At 43.2% G+C, this 19967-nt stretch overlaps 7 protein-coding genes across 7 annotated transcripts; 5 read left to right on the top strand and 2 right to left on the bottom strand.

Moving 5' to 3' along the window:
• Positions 1 to 4007: 4007 nt before the first annotated feature.
• J7337_012144 (uncharacterized protein) lies at positions 4008 to 4557 on the top strand (the record flags this gene model as incomplete). Its single annotated transcript, XM_044829674.1, has 2 exons — positions 4008 to 4287; positions 4309 to 4557. Coding segments are annotated over 2 exons (529 nt in total), but the record flags the coding sequence as incomplete, so codon positions are not given.
• A 252-nt stretch (positions 4558 to 4809) lies between these two features.
• On the bottom strand, positions 4810 to 7065 carry J7337_012143 (uncharacterized protein; the record flags this gene model as incomplete). The annotated part of the gene is made up of 6 exons (XM_044829673.1): positions 4810 to 5502; positions 5564 to 5720; positions 5744 to 6000; positions 6055 to 6127; positions 6183 to 6945; positions 6996 to 7065. 6 exons carry the CDS (start codon positions 7063 to 7065, stop codon positions 4810 to 4812), a joined length of 2013 nt encoding a protein of 670 aa, XP_044676348.1.
• Positions 7066 to 7733: 668 nt separating this feature from the next.
• J7337_012142 (uncharacterized protein) lies at positions 7734 to 8852 on the top strand (the record flags this gene model as incomplete). The annotated part of the gene is made up of 4 exons (XM_044829672.1): positions 7734 to 7959; positions 8005 to 8267; positions 8394 to 8489; positions 8538 to 8852. The coding sequence occupies 4 exons, from the start codon at positions 7734 to 7736 to the stop codon at positions 8850 to 8852; spliced, it is 900 nt and encodes a 299-aa protein (XP_044676347.1).
• A 1172-nt stretch (positions 8853 to 10024) lies between these two features.
• J7337_012141 (uncharacterized protein) lies at positions 10025 to 11098 on the top strand (the record flags this gene model as incomplete). The annotated part of the gene is made up of 4 exons (XM_044829671.1): positions 10025 to 10347; positions 10405 to 10631; positions 10677 to 10882; positions 10940 to 11098. 4 exons carry the CDS (start codon positions 10025 to 10027, stop codon positions 11096 to 11098), a joined length of 915 nt encoding a protein of 304 aa, XP_044676346.1.
• A 504-nt stretch (positions 11099 to 11602) lies between these two features.
• Positions 11603 to 12807, bottom strand: J7337_012140 (uncharacterized protein; the record flags this gene model as incomplete). Its single annotated transcript, XM_044829670.1, has 2 exons — positions 11603 to 11908; positions 11956 to 12807. The coding sequence occupies 2 exons, from the start codon at positions 12805 to 12807 to the stop codon at positions 11603 to 11605; spliced, it is 1158 nt and encodes a 385-aa protein (XP_044676345.1).
• A 2192-nt stretch (positions 12808 to 14999) lies between these two features.
• On the top strand, positions 15000 to 17006 carry J7337_012139 (uncharacterized protein; the record flags this gene model as incomplete). Its single annotated transcript, XM_044829669.1, has 3 exons — positions 15000 to 15878; positions 15934 to 16429; positions 16501 to 17006. 3 exons carry the CDS (start codon positions 15000 to 15002, stop codon positions 17004 to 17006), a joined length of 1881 nt encoding a protein of 626 aa, XP_044676344.1.
• Positions 17007 to 18154: 1148 nt separating this feature from the next.
• Positions 18155 to 19802, top strand: J7337_012138 (uncharacterized protein; the record flags this gene model as incomplete). Its single annotated transcript, XM_044829668.1, has 5 exons — positions 18155 to 18454; positions 18505 to 18737; positions 18790 to 19005; positions 19056 to 19453; positions 19507 to 19802. 5 exons carry the CDS (start codon positions 18155 to 18157, stop codon positions 19800 to 19802), a joined length of 1443 nt encoding a protein of 480 aa, XP_044676343.1.
• Positions 19803 to 19967: the final 165 nt, after the last annotated feature.

The following is a 19967-nucleotide window of genomic DNA, read 5'->3' as shown; positions in this document are numbered from 1 at the left end:
ATAGGACTATATAGCTTAGGCTATAGTTTAAGAAAGCTGCTTACTAGCTTGCCTATTTTTCTTTTTATAAATACCTAAGATTTATTTAAGGAGTTTATATTATAATTTTAATTAGCTACTGTTTTACTAGTAATTTAAATTATATTATTACTAGCCCCTTAATTTAAGGTTAATATAGGACTTATAGTATTAGGAAGTATAGCTTTCTTTTTATAGTAAGCTAATTAATAAGCTATATACTTTTTTTTCTTTTTTAGCTTTTTTTATTAGCTTCCTTTAGTAAAGTAGCTAGCCTCTTAAAGCTATAGCCTGGCTTTTATTTTATATTATATCTTACTTAAGAAAGAGCTTACCTTTCCTTTCTGTTCTATATAGTTTATATTTATTATATATATTATATATATATTATATATATCCTATTAGTTAGGGTTATCCCTCTTTTCTTTATCTTTTATCTCCTTTCTTTTTTTTCTATTTCTTTCCTTTCTTTTTTTCCTTTTTTTTCCCTTTTTTTCTATCTCTTTACTATATACTTTTCTTAAACTATACCCTCTTTCTATAAATACCTAAGACTTACTTTAAGAGTTTATACTATAATTTTAATTAGCTATTGCCTTACTAGTAGTTTAGACTATACTATTACTAGCCTTCTAACTTAGGGTTAATATAAGACCTGTAGTACTAGGAAGTATAGTTTTTTATAGTATATTAGTAGATTATATACTTTCTTTTTTAACCTTACTATATACTATTAATATTAAGTAAAGGTTAGTAAACTATTTAATTATAGTTTATAGCTACTTTATTTAAATTTACCTTACTTTCTTTTTCTCTTTTTTTCTCTTTCTTTTTATATATATATATATATATAGCTAGCTTAGGGTTATAGCTAGCTTTTTTAAGCTATAGCTTAATTAAGACTAAGAGCTTAAGCTATACTTTTATAAGGCTATAAAAGCCTATTCTTATAGTAGGCCTACTTAAGTAATACTAAAGTAAAATAACCTAATTAACCTAGCTTTCCTAGTTATATAGCTAATAATAGAGATAGTAAACTAGACCTTAAGCTATAAGTCTTTAATACTAGCTACTATAGACTATAATAAGATAGTAAAATAGCTTAAGCTATATATATTAAAATTACTAATATTCCTGCTATAAAGCAGCTTTCTAGCTATTAGTAAGTTAGTATCTTATAGCTAGGTTAGTTAGAGGTTAGGGTTAAGTATAGAGGCTTAGGGTTTAATCTTACTATAAGGAGCTTTTTTATTAATAGCTTTAGGAGCTGCTTTGCTTTTTTTAGGTTTTTTTTAGGCCTTATTACCTCTTTAACTTCTTACTTATAGTTTAATCTTGCTATATAAAGCCTCCTTTTTTATAATTAGCAGCCTTTAATATTACTTTACTTCTTAGGATTTAACTTCTTTTTATTTCTTTCTTTTTTTTTCTTTCTCTTTCCCTTTTTCTCTTTTTCTCTTTTTCTTTCTTTCTCTCTTTCTTTTCCTTTTTTATATACTTTTCTTAAATTATACCTTCTTTTTATAATACTTATAGTATAATCCTAATTAGCTATTACCTTATTAGTAATTTAAGCTATACTATTACTAGTACCTTAACTTAAGGTTAATATAAGACTTATAGTATTAGGAAGTATAGCTTTCTATAGTAAGCTAATAGTATATATAATATATATTTTTAATAACTTATTATAGCTAACTCTCTCTTTCTCTCTTTCTATCTCTTTTCTATATACTTTTTTTAAACTATACCTTCTTTTTATAGTACTTACTTATACTTATATTATAATTCTAATTAGCTACTGCCTTACTAGTAGTTTAGGCTATACTATTACTAGTACTTTAATTTAGGGTTAATATAAGACTTATAATATTAAAAAGTATAGTTTTTTATAGTATATTAGTAAATTATATATTTTCTTTTTTAACCTTATTATATACTATTAATACTAGGTAAAGGTTAGTAAATTATCTAGTTATAGTTTATAGCTACTTTACCTAGATTTACTTTACTTTCTCTTTTTTTTCCTTTTTTTTTCTTTTTCTCTTTCTTTTTCTTTTTATATAGCTAGCTTTTTTAAGCTATAGCCTAACTAAGACTAAAAGCTTAAGCTATACTTCTATAAAGCTATAAGAGCCTATCCTTATTATAGTAGGCCTGCCTCCCTTAGTAATATATAGAGATAGTAAGCTAGACTTTAAGCTATAAGATAGGACCTTAAGGCTAGCTGCTATAGACTATAATAAGATATAATAAGATAGCTTAAGCTATATATACTAAAATTACTAATTCTCTTAACCTAAAGCGGCTTTCTAGCTATTAAGAAGCTAGTACTTTATAGCTAGTTTAGTTAGAGGTTAGGGTTAGGTATAGAGGCCTAGGGTTTAATCTGCCTATAGGGAGCCTGCTTCTTAGCAGCTTTAGGAGCTATTTTAATTTTTTTTTTTAGCTAATCCTACTAATATATTAATTAAATTACTAGTATTTTATATTTTTCTCTTTTCTTTTTTCTTTCTTTTTTCTTTTTTTTAAGCTCTTTTTACTTTAGTTTAGCTTAACTTAATTTATTTCTTTTATTTCTTTTACCTCTTTTACCTCTTATATATATATATCTATATTAATATAGATTCTTTATTTTATTACCTATACTTAACTTTCTTAACCTGTAGCTTAGCTAATAGCGACTTAAAGACTTACTTAAGGTTAGCTTTAGTATTCTTATTAGCTAACTAGAACTAGTAGTATAGTATATTAGTAGTATACTAACCCTAGCCTATCTCTGGCTAATTAGGAGCCTGCCCCTAATAGTAGTATATACTGTACTACTGCCTGCCTAGCAGTTAGGCCTTAAGGCTTATAATAACTATATAATATAATAATAAAACTAATATTTTTAATTAAAATTACTTATATATAATAGTTATAAGTAGCTTTAAATTTTAATATAATATTAATAATTAAGTAAAAATATTATAAGTTTAAGTTAAGAACTTATTAAAATAATATAAGTAAAAAATAAATAAGTAAGTTTTAAAAATAAAATTAATAAAAAAAAAGAAATTATATTATAATTTAATAAGTAAAAGTATTTATATTATATATATTTTATTTATTTTATTAATTATTAAATAGCTTATACTTTAACTTTATTAATATTATAAGCCTTATAATATAGCTTATAATATAAACTTATAACTTACTATAAGCCTAGCTTATAATACTATAAGCTATTTAAGTATATATATATTTACTTAATAGTAAATAAAACTTAACTTACTAGCTATTAATATATTTTTTTAAATAATATTTTTTTACTTTAATAAGCCTTACTTATACTATTAACTATTAAAAGATATAACTTTAAATTAATATACTTAATATAATATTTTATATAATTTATAAATATAAACTTAATATAAATTAATTTTTTTATTTAAAACTTTAATTATTATATTAAAGATTTTAACTTATTATTTTTTTAACTTTTTTAAGTTTTATAATAATTTTTTAATTATATAATATATATTTAATATAATTATAATTTTATTTATTTTATAAATAGCTTTTATATAGCTAGCTTTTTAAAACTATAACTTATCTTTTATTAATATAAAAAAGAAAGCTTTTTTTTTATATTATATAAGCCCTAGCTTTTTTTTTTTTTTTTTTTTTTTTAAGTTTATTTTAATATTTATACTTAACCTTTTTAAACTATAGCTAAACTTTAAATAAACTTACTTAAAGTTAACTCTAGCTTTTTTATTAATTAACTTATATTAGTAATATAATAAATTAGTAATATACTAGCTTTTACTTCTTTTTAGCTAATTAAAAGCCTGCTTTAAATAACTATAAATATTATATTAATACTAGCTTAATAATTAAGCTTTTAGGCAGGTTATAGTAAATTTCTTAGCTTTTAATAATAACCCTCTTGCACATGTCGTTCCTTAAGTAATTGCAGTCAATAAGGAGACAACTATTAGTAGTGCAATCGTCTTCTGCAACAGCGATTCAGATTCGGAACCTGACTGCTTTAGACCAATCTTCGATCTCCCAGCTATTTCTAACACGTTTGAGAAAAAGAATCTTGCTCAGTTCTCGGGTAAGACTGGCCAGCTCGTCAACTCCAGGATCAACGACCAGTTCATCGCCAGTACCACTACGGGTAAAACATATAAAGAGCTACTCGAAGGAAGCCAGATAGTGAACGATGGCTTTCTGAACGCACTTTCCGACTTGTACAAGGTCCTCCCCGCTGAGAACCGTGTGCTCATCACTGTTGACTAGCAGCCTGTCGGCTCTCTCTGGACTGAAGCTTCTAAGAAGTACAACCCAGGAGGCAATGCTCTAGGTTTGGATGTTGAGAAGAAGGGCACGTACATTGCTTGGGCAGAGGTTATTGAGTGGAGTGGCGATGAGCACAACGAGGCTGTGTTCAAGTGGATCGAGGACACGACTTGGGCAATTGCTAATGCCACCCAGAAGGCTGGACTGTATGATCCTTTCACTTATAAAGGAGATGCAGCTGGATTTTAGAATATTTACGATGGCTATGGTAAAGAAAATAAACAGAAGCTGCTTCAGATTTCTCGCAAGTATGATCCCTCTCGGATCTTCTAGAAGAATTGGCCAGGAGGATTAAAGATTGGACTATAAAATCGGTCGCCGCTTGTGAGACCGTAAGGGATTGAATAAAGGGTTGTGCATGTAGCCTAGGCACCAGAAAAGAAGGATTTCGTTCCCAAATCACTCGATCCCAAAACTAAGAAAGTGTAACTGCTGATACAGCTATTCGATCGGTTGCAAGATGATTTGAGTTCGACCGTTGATCTTGGCATCAATATACGCCTTTCCAGCTCCGTTCGCAGTGACAGATCCTCCAGTGCTGACAGAGTACTGCTTACCAGGAATCAACCGCTCAAGCCCAAGCTTGAAGACTCCAGCCTCCTTTCCGTTGTACACAACCAAATCGAGCTTCTTTCCATCCTCGCTATACGCCTTAGCAACCAGAACTTCCGGGAAAGGTGCCTCCTCAAGGATAGGTCCACTCAAAGCCTCCTTAGAAGGTCCGTGAAGCGTAGCATTGGCCAAGTCACGCTGCTTGACAAGGCGCGCCATCAGGGCAATCACCTGTGTAGTAGCCGAAAGACCCTTGTTGCGAAGAGATCCTGTCTTGGTGGCTTCGACGGGGAAGTAGACATTGTCGAGCTGTTCGAGAGCCTCCTTGCGGATCTTCTCGTCGCCGAACTCAGCGGCTGTTGCGGCGATGAAGGCGCGGAGGGGACCCTCGCCGGCGCGGTAGTTACCAGGATCCATCTTGTCGGCGCCCTTGAGGTCTCTTACAACGAGTTCGCCCTTGCTGTCGTACTTGATGAATTCTTTGCGGATCATGGCCCAGTTGCGGTGGGCGAGGTGGGGGAGGTATGCGGTCAGGAGCATGGCGTTGATGCAGTCGGTGAGGGTTCCGCAGAGACCAGGAAGCTGGGCGCAGTGTGTTAGCTGGCTGGAATGATAAGATTGTGGCGATGCGGGATGTTCTTACTGTAAGACCTGTGAATTCACTGCGGATGGGGAGGATACGACCATCGCACTCGGTGAATTCCTCCTCGAGAGAACGTTCAAAGCGGTTCCTGAGTTTCTCTCCGCAATCTCGACCAAGAATACGATCAGAGATGACGAGGCCAGCCATACCAGTGAGACTAAACAAAGGATAAGCATCTACATCTTTAGGCTCCGTCGGGAGGTAATGTCTGTGACATACTTGCAAAGAGAGTAAGTCCAGTTGGGCTCGCAGGGATACAGGCAGTAGGGGTTGTCGGTCATGTTCTCATGAAGAGCATCGGCAAGTCCCTCAAAGTTGGTCTTGTAGTGTTTGCCGTCGTCGATAACAAACTCGAGCGCGTTCTTCTTATGATAGCGGCGATCGCCAGAGGCTTGCTCGTACAGACCAATAGCGGAGCTGAGGTATCCAGTAACCATCTATGTCTAGTTAGTGGTGTGGCAGCAGCGCAGCTTTCACGAGTCATGACTTACGATATTGTCCTTCTTGATCGGATCCCAGTCGCTGAGGGTAAACCTGCCAAAGATTGACTCCCACTTCCAGTAGCTAGATGAACATTAGAAAAATGGTCGCAGAAGCGGGGAGGTGATGAAAGACTAACCTCATGATTCGCTTCTGGAGACTCTTCTCGATGCAGTTCTGAGAAGCCTTGGAAAGATAGCCATGGAAGCCAGGAGCGTAATGACACTGGTACAAGCTGAGAACATCAACAACACCATAGAGCTGGTATCGAACAGCGCCGGTCTGGAACTGATCAATGACATCGTGGAAGCTAAAGTCGTCCTGGGGACTAAGTCCACGCTCGAGCATGTGCTGAACATGGCGAAGAGTATCGAGAGAGAGCTCACGGGAACCTGGTGCAGGTGCAGGCGTAGCATTGGCAAGCTGCTCCTCAACTGCTTGCACGAGGTACTTATTACGCTCCTGCGCCTTGGAGTATCCAGCAGCATTGAGAGAGCGAGCATTGCTCATAAGCCAGAAGATACCAGTGTAGCAGAAGATGGCCCACAGGATGGCAGAGGGTTCGAATAGAGAGTCGGTGGCGAGGTAGCCAGCTGCGAAACTAGAGCCTACCCATAGACCAATGGGGAATGCGATTCCGCCCATGGCGAACCAGACAAAAATGGTGACGGGGATCAAGACCAGAGTAGCCAGGAACGCAGCGGTTGATGTAAGAGTGGCGACTGCGGTGAAGCCTGCGCCTGGGAAGAGGAAGCTCAGTGCAGCTGCACGGTAAGACGTGTTCTCGAGGTTGTAAAAGGCCCAGAGCCCGGAAAGAGATAGTGCAAAGTACTGGTAGAGGGTTCGTCGCTGGTGATATTTCTTGACTAGCCCTCGACCAGCGTTTGCAGGGATGAGGACGTCTGATAGCATGTTAGTGAGATATCGCGTACTTTGTTGGAAGAGATCGTACCCTGGACTGTCCAGTGGCCCCAGCCAAAGTCACCAACAGCTTCAGTTTTGTGCTCAACTACATTGGCCATAGCTTGAACAGCGGTGGTGTGGCCATTAGACTTGGAGAAGCCATTGGCTTCCTTCGGCTTGATGGAAACATGAGACGGAAGCTCTGTGACCCCATGCTCATGATTTCCATTGGTGGCCGGAAGTATCTTGGAGAGCTAAATTAATCGTCAATGAATGAGTCTGTAACAGAGAAAGATGGTGACAAATACCGTAACAGTCGACATTTTTCACTTGTTGTTTTGCGAAATGAATGCTTGGGTCGTTTTCTGGATTAGTGTCGAATTGATTGATCTTGTTGAAAGCTGTTGATAATTATTCTTTTAACTCCTTTCTCTTTGGGTCATTTGCGGTCCGGTCTCCGATGCGGGGCCCCGGATGTTGATGAACTCAAATACAGTCTTTGCGGGGAGCCTGGAAAATCAACTGAGTTAGCTCAGACCCTCCAGAGCCACAACCGTTCCTCCAGGTGGGGGTTTCGTGAACTCAGGAAGACTCGGTTACGCGGACCGCCATGGTCATGGTCAGCCGATTCTGTATGAGCCATAATAGTTGACTTTCTTTGTATGCACCTCACGAGCTCATCACCTGGCGCAAAGAACTTCTTCCTCGACTTGTGTATCATACTGTCTTTGTGTAGAAATAGACTCACGTTTTCACTGCCAACATAGTAATATCGCCTATCATCGCAATGGACTCCATACAATCCACCACTGCAGTTGTTGCTCTTGCCCCTCAAGATGGCAAGAGGAATTGGAAGCTTCAGCAACTCCAGCTACCAGAGCCTGATGAAACTGAAGCTATGGTGGAAATGGTTGCTTCGGGAGTCTGCCATACTGACCTGGGCTGTGGAACCGACCCTGATGGAACGCCAGGATTTCCTGTTCCTCCGTACCCACGGGTTTTAGGTCATGAAGGTATGCTATAAATGTCCTGATATCAAACTTATCTGACCATATAAGGCGCTGGTTACGTTCGGGCTGTCGGCTCAAAAGTCACCAAGGTCAAGCCTGGCGATGCCGTTCTCCTCTCTTTTGCGTTCTGCAGGCAATGCCACAACTGCAAATTCGGCGCTCCTGGCTATTGCCACGAATTTACTGCTCTCAACTTCTCAGGCTCACGGGAGGCTTTTCGGATTTCGAAGCCTGCCTCTCAGAAGGTCGGGGGTTCTTTCTTTGGACAGTCGAGCTTTGCGAAGCTCACGCGTGTCCAAGAGACATCGCTTGTGAATGTTACCGACTTGATTACACACCCGGAGGACTTGAAGTTGTTTGCACCTTTGGGTTGCGGTATACAGGCAAGGTCACGCGATGATGAGATGTGTTTAAGAGAGCTAATATGGGTTTGATAGACCGGCTCAGGCACTATCACCGAACTGGCAGCCGCGAAACCGGATGACAAGGTTGCCATTATGGGCTTGGGTGGCGTTGGTCTGGCGGCCATTATGGTACATCTAGCTAACCCCATTATAATGAGAAAACTAACATGCGATCAGGGTGCGAAACTCAGAGGTTGCAAAACCATCATCGGAATCGATCGAGTCCCCGCAAGAATCGAGATGGCAAAACGACTGGGAGCGACACACGGCATAGACACATCATCGGTCGCTAATCTCGGTGATGAAGTTCGCAAGATAACAGATGGCTCAGGGAGTACAGTCACTGTTGACGCAACAGGTGTAATGTTCTTGATCCAGCAAGGTCTTGACTTCACCGCCAACCAGGGTAAGATGGTTCTTCTTGGTGTTGCACCAATGACAGCTGGCTTGGAGATCTCGGTTGTTCCCTTCATGGTTGTAAGTATCTCGTAGCGCGGTATTGAGTTTAATGGCTAACACTCTAGCAGACGGGCAAGCAGCTCATGGGTAGTATGGAAGGCGGTGTGCTCCCTGAGGATGTAAGTCCCTCACCATCTAGAGGTAGTGTAGTTGGGAAGCTAATCTTTGAGGTAGTACATTCCTCGCATGATCCGGTGGTTCCAGAAGGGGCAGTTTCCGATAGAGCGTCTTATCAAGTTTTATCCTGTAAGTCAAATCGTGAATCACCATTGTCATACTTTCAGAAGGCTAATATGTCATAGGTTGAGGAGTTTGAAAAGGCGATTCATGATATGGAGAACGGTTCTACAATTAAACCTGTCTTGATTTGGTAAGCTATGGGTATTGGAGATACTTGGGCATATATGGGGAGGCGTTGCTTGTATCTAAACACTGGTAAAACCAGCATTATACTAGTTACTGTTTTTTCCCCCGTGCATCCTTCCGTAGCCTACAATGTTGTTCAACACAATCATGCTCTTGCACAATATCAGCCTGCGAGGCCTTGTATCATTTTATTTACCTAAATATTAGTGGACTCAAGTTTCATGTCATCGGCAGCAATCAGCTGTAGTGTAGATGGTTCAATTCAATGAGACTCGTACCGCAGTACAAGCCAATCCCACTCTGGACTCCGGAGGACTCGTTCAAGTCAGAGCTGCCCACTATAGAACTTTTACAACAGAGTCGTACCAATCCATATCGCAAACCTAGGAAGATGATCGAATTCTGGGGCACTGTAATGCACCCCCAAGCTTTCTCACTCCACAGCGGTCCGTCGATTCGGATATGTGATCAAAGGAATCCCTGCTCGTTCTGGGCAAATAATCCATGTTACCCCGCGTACCCCGCATATGATACACACCAGGCAGCGTCGGTCCGGAAACTAATGCGGCCCATTCCAAGAAGCTCTTTGTCCGGCATCACGACGGTTGCGCCCATCCGATCCATGATTTACCGACAGGACCGAAATTCCGATCCATGGTGTCGCGGAGAAGACGTCAGAATTTTACACGACAATATCGTATGTTCAGATTTGCCGGCCAGCTAAGATAATGACAACTCCCTAGCATAAAGCCTTCAAACCTTGTCTATCATATACATACAATCATGACCTACTACTTCTACCGTCAATACCACAGCCACGAGCCTACGTCTCCTTCACTATGACGAAGCCCTCGATTAACAGTAGTGATCCCGAAGTGGGCCACCATGAAGCTCTTGAAGCTATCCGATCAGCACCCAGTATCTCCATGAGCCCCGAGCTCTTTGAGAAGCTCTATCTTACGCCCCCGAATGCTGTCAAGGGAGATCTGAGGAAAACGTTTGGTAACCCGACGCCGCTGTTAGTTGCATTTTTCGATGACTGCTCGACGAGCACAGCTGATGAAGATTATAGAGCGCTCGCGGGATTCTTGCTGGCTTTGATGCCTCTGTCCTGTGACTTGATGGGTTGGCGTGGTGCTAGCCACTTTGGCGCAGCTTCCATGTAAGTTAATCGCCCCCCTGTAAGTTAAGATGGTAATGATATGCTGATGCCTTGAAGCCCTGTCTACTTCTTTGAGGGCGGTGTCCTCATGGTCATCAGCGGGATCATGGAGTGGATTCTTGGCAACAGCTTTCCTTCTTGTGTCTTTACAAGCTTTGGCTTTTTCTATCTCTCATTCGGTGGAATCCTTCATCCATCCTTCGCTGCATATTCTTCATATGCACCTGCTGACGCAAAATCACCTGATGAGGGAATGGCTACCAAGGGCTTTAATGCCAGCTTAGGTAAGTCGTCCTGACCTAACTTTTTATCTCACCATTCCCTGATAGGCACTGACACCATTGTGGAAGGCTTCTTCCTACTGGCTATGACAATACTGTCGATCGTATATCTCATCTGCGCCTTGCGTACGAATGTCGTCTTCGTTGTAATCTTTGCTACTCTTGTGCCAGCTCTCCTGTGCCTCCTTGGAGCATTCTGGGCTTGGGCGGATGACTATACTGGGAACACATTGCTGGCTCAACGGCTATGCGTGGTAGGTTCTGTGATGCAACGCTGCCGCATCTAGTGTGTATTTACTAACCCGCCACAGGGTGCCGGCGCACTACTCTTTGTGACATCGTTTGCCGGATGGTATATCCTGCTCGCTATCTTACTTGCCATTGTCGACTTCCCGATTCAGATTCCGGTCGGTGATCTATCTTCTGTCATCAAAGGGAAGAGTGAGAGGGAAATGCGTTTGGGAAAATAAAGAGACAGCTGAAGTACTCGTCGCGGTTCAACAAACAACAGTGTGTCAGCCCTCCGCGGAACCCTCTTCTGGACGCAAACAGATGATGGCAAGTGAGGATTGGATGGAAATTATGACTGAGGAGTAGACTACCTAAATTAGTATAACGGATTAAAGGTAATTCATGCGTTACAGAGGAGAAAGTCTATCGTGCAGCGTAGCAGATAGAAAAGTCTCTCATTGTTCTAAATTGGATGTCGGCAACGAGATTTAGGAACTGTAAATATGTCCATGGGGATCAGTTTGAGTTCCAGATTACCATGTATTATCTGATGTAGTTACCTCTCTACCTAGAACAAGAAATCAAAAACTTGAAGGCGCACCACCATTTCGTTAGCAAGCCCCATCCGACTTCCTCAAAATACCACAAAAAAACAAATCTGCACCAAGCACACAATTAACTGCACCCCAGAAATGAGATTGTTCAAAGTTCAAATTATAATTCTAGTGAATCAAGACAGCCCATCAGCTCATAACATAAGATCTCATGGTGTGCCGCGCTCCATTTATGCCTTCAACCCCTGACAGCTCAAACGACCGTGGCGTCATGTTCACATCAAAGTTGAAGAATGAAGGCGAGTTCATGTTGACAGAAAATTGACCATCGCCAGGACTGATTGATCTTGTTCTTGAGCTGCCACACATGGAGCCGTAATCCACCATGGACCATAGAACCGTTTCCAGATCAGGTGATATGTCGAAGACGGCATGTGGATCAATCATCCTTTCGAAATCTTCAGAATGGGTATTGAAGTTGAGGAGTTGAGTGTGCTACGAGAGTCAGTTATGTCTGCACGGTTGCTGAGCGTTCAACTTACCATCTTGGCCGCGTGGTCCCAGAAATGGCCCATCTTGTCTAAGATTTCTAGGGAGTGCTGTCCAGATTCCAAAAGCTGTTGAGATGGAACTTGTCCCATGCTCTCTTTACCATGTATAAACATGGAGAGAATACTACCAGCAACACAAGTCGAGTAAGCGTAGAATGAAGCATCGACATGACAGCCCGCCTCTTGCGCACGGTGTAACAGAGACGGGATCTTGGAAGCATGATCACAGCACGCTTCATAGGTTCTGGATAGGAAGCTCGCTGGTGCCTTCACTTTCAAATTCTGTAGACGCAAAGCCAGGAGGAACGGGTGGCCGATGAGACAGTGGCAGAGATGGAAGACGATACGAGCAAATACGGCGTGTCCAACAACCTGGTGGTCCGGCGTTCCAATGGGAAGTTTGTTCTGAGATATGATGTCTTCGATGGGTACCTCTTCAACTTGCAGATGCTGCTCGATCAGCAGGAGGAAAGAGTTGATAGCTGCAAACTCTGATCTCGAGTCCCATGGTAAAGTGTCGTCTATCTCACGTTGATGAAGGACGTATCTGGCACATCGTCCAAGAGCTGAAGCGACGAGGATGGCGAGGGTGAAGTATCCACGGATCTCACCAAGATCAGCGTCCCAGTTCAAAAGCCTATGGAGAGTGGGGGTTTGTTTCCAAGTGCCGGTTCTGAATACTTCCTCTTCGCATGGCAGTTGGACATGGCAATCCTCATCGGCGATGGCTGGTGGACGCGCTCGCCCGCAGGATACGAGTTTATCGAGAAGGTAGACAGACCAAAAGACGCGTCTTCGCTCTTCCTGTTCGACGATAGGGAGCATGGGATTCGGTTCGTTCATGAGTTGTAGATCTTGGCAGATGCGTACTGCAAGGCCAATCTTTAACCACCCAGAGCTTGTTCGACCAGCTTGTAAAGGATCAGCCAAGTTTTACTTTTTTTGGAATGCCTTCGGACTCACCGGTAAAGTCAATAATGGCGAGGATGTTAGTAGTCTGCGCCACGTGAAAATTGGGTTCATTCTCAACAGTTAAATGGTCGCTTAACACGCATAACCAAGCTTGTCTCGCATATCCCTCCATCGCGTCGTGGGTGCGGCCTGAGAAGTATTCGTGATCTGAGAATCGCACTGAAGAAGCGAGGATGGCAAATGTGAGACACTTTGGTAAGAGCATGAAGCTGAAAAGCTGCCTGTAGTGCTCTTCTTGGAAGTAGGCGTACGGTTGATTGTGGACATGGGTGAAATAGGTATCGACGAGATGCTGCATTACATCGTCTGGTGGCATCGTGCTGAAGGGCCTGCTTTATGGTTAACGACTGCGATGTGTTATTGGGGAGTATATTTATGAGGACGCACGGCGTGAGGGCATCAGTTTGATCTAATGATGAAGATACTGCGTTTGAGAGCCGACGCTGACCGTCCGAGCCATTATTTAGGTATGTTGTTGAGCGAGGCTGCGTCGGAGAAGCAGAGATGTCGCATTGTTGCGTTGCAAATGATTGATTGAAGTCAAACCTGCAGTTTATTACCCTCAGTGAGCAAGTTTCTTGGTAACAATTTGTTGCGCAGCCACGCCTACCTTTGTTCCTGGCCTTCCTGTTCACTCAGCTTAGCCAATTGGGCTTCAATCGTGCTCAATCTCTGCAAGAGGTCCGGCTATTATCAAGTCAGTCATGGTATCGTCACGCAACAATTAGCCCAAGCAATGCAGGCCATACATGACCAAACTGAGGAGCCAGCGCTGCAAGCGGGTTCACAGTCACAGAAGCCATCGTCGCTGAGTATGCCTCATATTGGCACGCGCGATTGACACGTCGGCAATTGTTGCATCGCGGCTTATCTCCCGAACATTTCGTTTTCCTCTGTCTGTGAATTGTCTCTACATCAGTATCGTACTTCAAAGACGTTCGCTGCGAAGGTGAGAGTTGGACGATTTGGTGGTGTAACATGACGGACCGAGAGATCCATCAGAAACTGGAGAACACTGGACCCATACCGACAGCTGGTACAAGCTTGCCGAATACGGCGTATACCGCTACTGGTCGCAGGGGCATGAGCTTGTGAGTGAGCCTGTGGCTCGACGCTGGACGACGGTGCTGCTGACATTGCTCTGGAGTAGGCAGCATGCGGTCCGGATTGCGGGATGAGAAGGAAGATAACGAAGTGTATCCAACATACATTCGCCCTCCTAACCTACGTACCTCTCCTTGCGCTATCTGCCGGGCTGCCCGTGACACGGAACTTGGCCTGGGGAATCACCCATTACGGAGCGGGGTAAGGGAGCTCGCTAACGCATTAGGTTCATCATGCTGGCACTCTACTGCTTTGTTTGCCTTGATGATCGCTTCCAGTGGAGACCTACCCCGGAATCACGGGGTCGCTAAGGTATAACAGGGAACGGACTCAATGGCTGGAAGTTTATTATCCTTGGTATTATGTAACGCTGATGTCGCAACGACCCCGCATGGCTGAAATCAGCACATGATATCCGCGTTTCCGTAATGTCCAGGTCCAGGGTAAGCCATTCTTTCTGAACAATAACAGAAGATATTTATCAGATTGCCAGAGCAGATAAATACTATATCTAGGCTAGTGATAATTATAACTATAAGTCACTCCTCTTTTATATAAATAACTTACTAGTTATCTTTAAGACTTTCTTTAATTACCCGTGCTTAATATTATTTCTTAACCTTTCTAGTTAAGATAAAGTATATTTATAATTAGATATCTTTAGCTATATAATACATTTAATTCATTACCTGTTAATTGTTTAAACATTCCAGGCGATTTCTTCTATAAGGACGATTTAGTTCTTAAGCTGTTAAGAAGTTATATGTTTAATATCTGATAGTCCTTGTTGTTTCCCCGCCTGCCCCGCTTGCGGTCCGTGGTCCGCACTGGGCCACTCCGTAGTCTCAGACTGATACCCGTGCCATAATAGCTAATACCTAACCACTACCGCCCGACACTCACTCCACCAATCTACGCATGCTATAGGTTAAGTCATTCTACCTAGATTACAACACACAATGGCTTGTTGTTATATTGCTGCCTTCTGCATGAGCCAACTGGTCAAAGTCTATCAATTTCTTGACGTCGACGATGCCATACGATATAATGAAGACGAGCCCGAATTACCCTACCCTACCAGCAAATCCGCCGATGGTGAAGACATCAAAGGCGACAAACGTAATGCTTCTCTTGTTTTGTCGCTGTCAGGACTTACCTGCTCAGCTTGCTCAAGTGCTGTCGAGTCAGCATTGAGAAGCCATCCCGATGTGGACCAAGTACGTGTCTCGTTGGCGCTGCAACAGGCCATTTTGATTGGGAAGACCGCGAGTTTTGACACTCAGTCAATTACGAGACTCGTTACTGATCTGGGATATGGCGTTGAGCTTGGACCGCGATCGCCCCAGGAGGTAATCCGCGTTCTCAAGTCCAAAGAAGAGATTGCCAGGCTCAAATCAAGTCTATCCAGTCTGGCTGGGTGCGCAACAGTCAATCAGACGATTGCCTTCCTTATCTCGATTGGACAAGGCCGCATACCATCGATTATTCTTTTCACAGCTCACCTGCTGTGTGCAACACTTATGCTGTTTGCACAATGGCAGTATATATCGTGGATTCACAAGGATGGCTGGAAAGTGATTTGTCGCGGGCAACCCAACATGAATACTCTGATCTCGTCCTCGATTTCCCTTGGCACCTTTATCTCGTTCATTGATTTGTTGGAATATGGAACTACCGGTGCAAACTCATATTATACGACCGTCATTGGCTTGGCTCTTGTGGTGGTTGCTGGCAGATATATCGAACTTATGTCAAGGCGGACGACTTCCGAGGATCTACTGAGAGTTTATAAGCCGCTTACACAAAACAATTATATAAGGCTTCACTCTACTGGAAAGGTATGAATCCCCCATTTACCAAGAGTTGGAAGTTACACTTGCTGATCGGCTACAGGTTGTCCCTCAGAGTTATCTCGCAGCCGACGATCAGATTATCATCCCACCCTATTCTATCATCCCATGCGACTGCTACGTAGCAGAGGGAACATCTTCCATCAACCAAGCCCTTATCACAGGAGAAGCACTGCCGGTCCGGAAATCTGTGGGGGACTTTCTCCTGGGAGGAACACGAAACTTGGGTAAGAAGCTGGTGGCTGTTGTCGACAAAGAACAGGGAAATTCATTCTACTCCCAGCTTGTCCATGGTGCTGTTGAGGCAGCAGGCTCAAAGGACGAAGACAATCGCACAGTTGATATGGTAATGAAATACTTGGTAGGGTTTGTCATGTCATTGGCAGTCGTTGTTCCCCTCAAGGAGATCTGCACATGTGCTGAATCGCTGAGTTATGAGGCGATTCGAGTTGCGATGGCCAGGGCGATGACAATACTTACATGCGCATGCCCTTGCGCCTTGGGATTGGCCATTCCCTCAGCAGTAGTTGCAGCAGTAGGTGAGTTACCTACGATAGGAATGCCGGATTTTTTGGCTGAGATTCTAACAAATTTCTCTTCACAGGCATAGCAAGCCAAAACGGTCTTCTCATCACAAGGGGTTACAACACCATCCAGAAACTCAGCAACACGCAGTCCATCGTGTTCGATAAGACTGGGACTCTGACACGAGCTGTGCTAGATATCACGGACTTCGAAACAACAGAAGCATGGAAGAAACCAATCACAGAGTTTTGGACTTGTATCTGTGCTGTTGAGGAGGGCAGTGTCACGAGTCACCCGCTCGGTAGAGCCATATTTACTGCCGGAGTGAGTCATCTCGATAGGCCTTGGTCAGAAACCAAAGCGCTTGTCGAATCGCGAAATATTGCAAGTGAATCAGGTAAAGGTGTTTCGGGAGAAGTCTCTATAGGCCAAGAGCCCTGGCGACGTGTTGATATTGGGAGCATGCGGTACTTGTTGTCCTGTGGCGTGTCTGATCTCCCAGTGGTATCTGAAGGACAAGACAGCGTGATAGCAGTATACGTCGCTGTTGATAGGAAGTTTGCTGGAACACTCTATGTGACAGTAATGTAACCCGAGGCATGCACTTCGAGTGCTAACATTTGTAGGATGCTGTGAGAGACGATGCAGAGAAGACCATCCAACGGCTCCACGAACAGGGCTATGCAACGCATCTGGTAGCTATCTGACATATATTCGAGCAGACACTTTACTGACGTCCGTAGTTGACTGGCGACATGCCTCAGTCCGCAAATCGCATTTCCCAGCAGTTGAAGATACCGGTGCTCGCGTCTGAAGCAACACCCCAAGACAAACTGGATTTCGTCAAGAGGCTACAAAAGGATCGAAAAGCTGTTGCAATGGTAGATAAGACCCTCGTGCCTATAGATAGTCATACTGACAATATTTTTAGGTTGGTGATGGATTGAACGATGGCTTGAGCTTAGCAGCAGCCGACGTTGGTATAGCTCTTTATCACGACGTCGCTACCCCCACAGTTGGTGCAACGGTTTTCATCCTCAATTCAAGGCTGGACTCTATACCGTTATTGCTCAAAATCGCAGGATTAACCATGAAGCAAATCCGATATAATTTGGTATGGGTCGTTGGCTATAACGCTCTCGCGCTGAGCATGGCTTCTGGCCTCTTCTCTCCGTTTGGCATTGTCTTAACACCGTGAGTGAAAGATTCAAACTCTGCTAGATAGTGCTGACCGAGCTTGTGTAGACCACTCGCTGCTGCGTGTATGTCGTTCTCGTCAATCTTTTTGACGCTGAACGGGTTTTGGTTACGGAATAGGCTAGCTACGGTTTTCAAAGTGGAGGAATAGATAGTTATACAATAATAGTATAGAGCTGTGAGCCCATCACTTCGATTGCAGAAAAACACCTTATAATAAGCCGAACTTTCTCGTGATACTTGTGCGCATAGAGACCTTGTGGAAATCGACTAAGACACGTTCTTCCACCATGAGTTTGACATTTGCCCAGCATGTCTTAGCCGTCGGTTAAGGACTTCGGCATCTCCACATTAACGGACCGTAGCGTCGGACTGAAAAGGAGCTAGTCCATATCTGCAAAGTCTCCACGGTCCGGTCGTAAGAGTCGTTGCATAAGTGACAGTATCAAATGGGCGTTGCTTCAGCAAAATCACAGTTAATTGCTATATCGATTATTGCTTCATCGCTCCTAGCCAACCAAAAAACTCCAAGAATCGCCAAAATGACCAAGCCTAGCATCAACTTCAAAGGTGGCTTTGTCCAAATCATCGATGGGCAAAGCGCCCCCACCAAAGAAACTCGGCATGGATTGAACCCTGCAAACCTACAGGAGATGGACAAAGTCCCTGTAGCAACTCAACAGGACCTTGATCGCGCAGTCGCAGCAGCAAAAAAGGCCTTCAAGGCATGGAGCAAGACTCCTTACGAGGAGCGTCGAGAAACTGTTCTTGCTTTTGCTGATGCTGTTGATACTCATCGTGATGAGTTTCAAGCTCTCCTCACAGCTGAACAGGGGAAGCCGGTAGGCACAGCGAGCGCTAAGCATGATGGTTATGAAACTAATGCCGTTAGATCCCTCAAGCTGCCTATGAAACTGACGCTGCTATCGAATGGATGCGTGGCATGGCTCAGATTCCCCTTCCTGAGGATGTTCTCGAGGACACTGAGCAACGCACTATCATTAGCCGTTACACGCCTATCGGAGTCGTTGCCGCTCTTGTTCCCTGGAACTTTCCTCTTTTGCTTGCCACGGGCAAGATTGCCCCGGCACTATTGACTGGAAACGTCATTATTGTAAAGCCATCGTAAGTGCCGTTGCCGGAGAATTCCTGGTTGAGATTACTGATGAGCCTACAGCCCTTTCACGCCCTATGGCGGTCTTAAGCTGGTAGAGCTCGCGCAGCAATTTTTCCCACCTGGCGTGGTTCAATCGCTGAGTGGTGATGATAAACTTGGGCCTTGGATGACTAGCCATCCTGGCGTTGATAAGATCAGCTTCACGGGCTCGACGGCGACGGGCAAGGCTGTTCTTCGAAGCGCCAGCTCCACACTGAAGCGCGTGACCTTGGAACTGTAAGCCTTCTATAATTTTTCATGTTCTCTGTAATTGCTAACACGGTCAGCGGTGGCAATGATCCAGCTATCATATTTCCAGACGTCGATATTGACAAAGTTGCTGAGAAAGTAGCCTTCTTCGCATTCCTCAACTCAGGTCAGATCTGCCTCAATCTCAAGCGAATCTTTGTGCACCAGAGCATTTATCCCCAGTTCAAAGAAGCACTTGTCAAACATGTCAAGAGCTACACTTTGGGCGATGGGTCCAAAGAAGGTGTAACACATGGCCCGTTGCAGAATGCTCCTCAGTTCAGGCGCGTGAAAGGCTTCTTTGAAGATATTGAGAAGGAGGGTTGGAATGTCGCTGTGGGCGGCAAGATTGAGTCCTCTGAGGGTTATTTCGTTAACCCTACTATCATCGATGTGCCCCCGGAGACATCCCGCATTGTCGTAGAAGAGCCATTTGGTAAGATTAAAGCACTCGACATAACCTCAACTTAGACTGACAATTAATTTCAGGACCGATCGTGCCACTTCTCACGTGGAGTAGTGAGGAAGAGGTCATCGAGCGTGCAAACGATACGACTATGGGACTTGGAGCCTCGATCTGGTGCAATGACATTCGTCGCGCTCACCGCATTGCGCGAGAGATTCAGGCTGGCAATGTCTGGGTCAATACGCATTTTGACTTGACTCCAATGGCGGCTTTTGGGGGTCACAAAGAGAGTGGTATTGGAACTGAGTGGGGAGCCAATGGCCTCAAGGGCTTTTGTAACGTTCAGACCTTGTTCCTGAACAAGAATGTCGTGTCGTAGTGATTAGGCTTGTATGCAGCATTTTGCCCCATGTTGAGCTTATTTGATCTCATTCTGTGGTCGATTCTTCCGGATTATCTTTGTTTGACTCAGTGGAACGGGATCGCATCAATTAATCTCTGAGTATACGTAAGAAATGGTCCAAGGACAATCTCCGGCAATTGA

The sequence above is a fragment of the Fusarium musae genome, chromosome 9, assembly GCF_019915245.1.
Source record: "Fusarium musae strain F31 chromosome 9, whole genome shotgun sequence".
Classification (NCBI taxonomy): Eukaryota; Fungi; Ascomycota; class Sordariomycetes; order Hypocreales; family Nectriaceae; genus Fusarium; species Fusarium musae.
The sequence above is the reverse complement of the archived record's forward strand: the minus strand, read 5'-3'. Positions and strand labels throughout refer to the sequence as shown.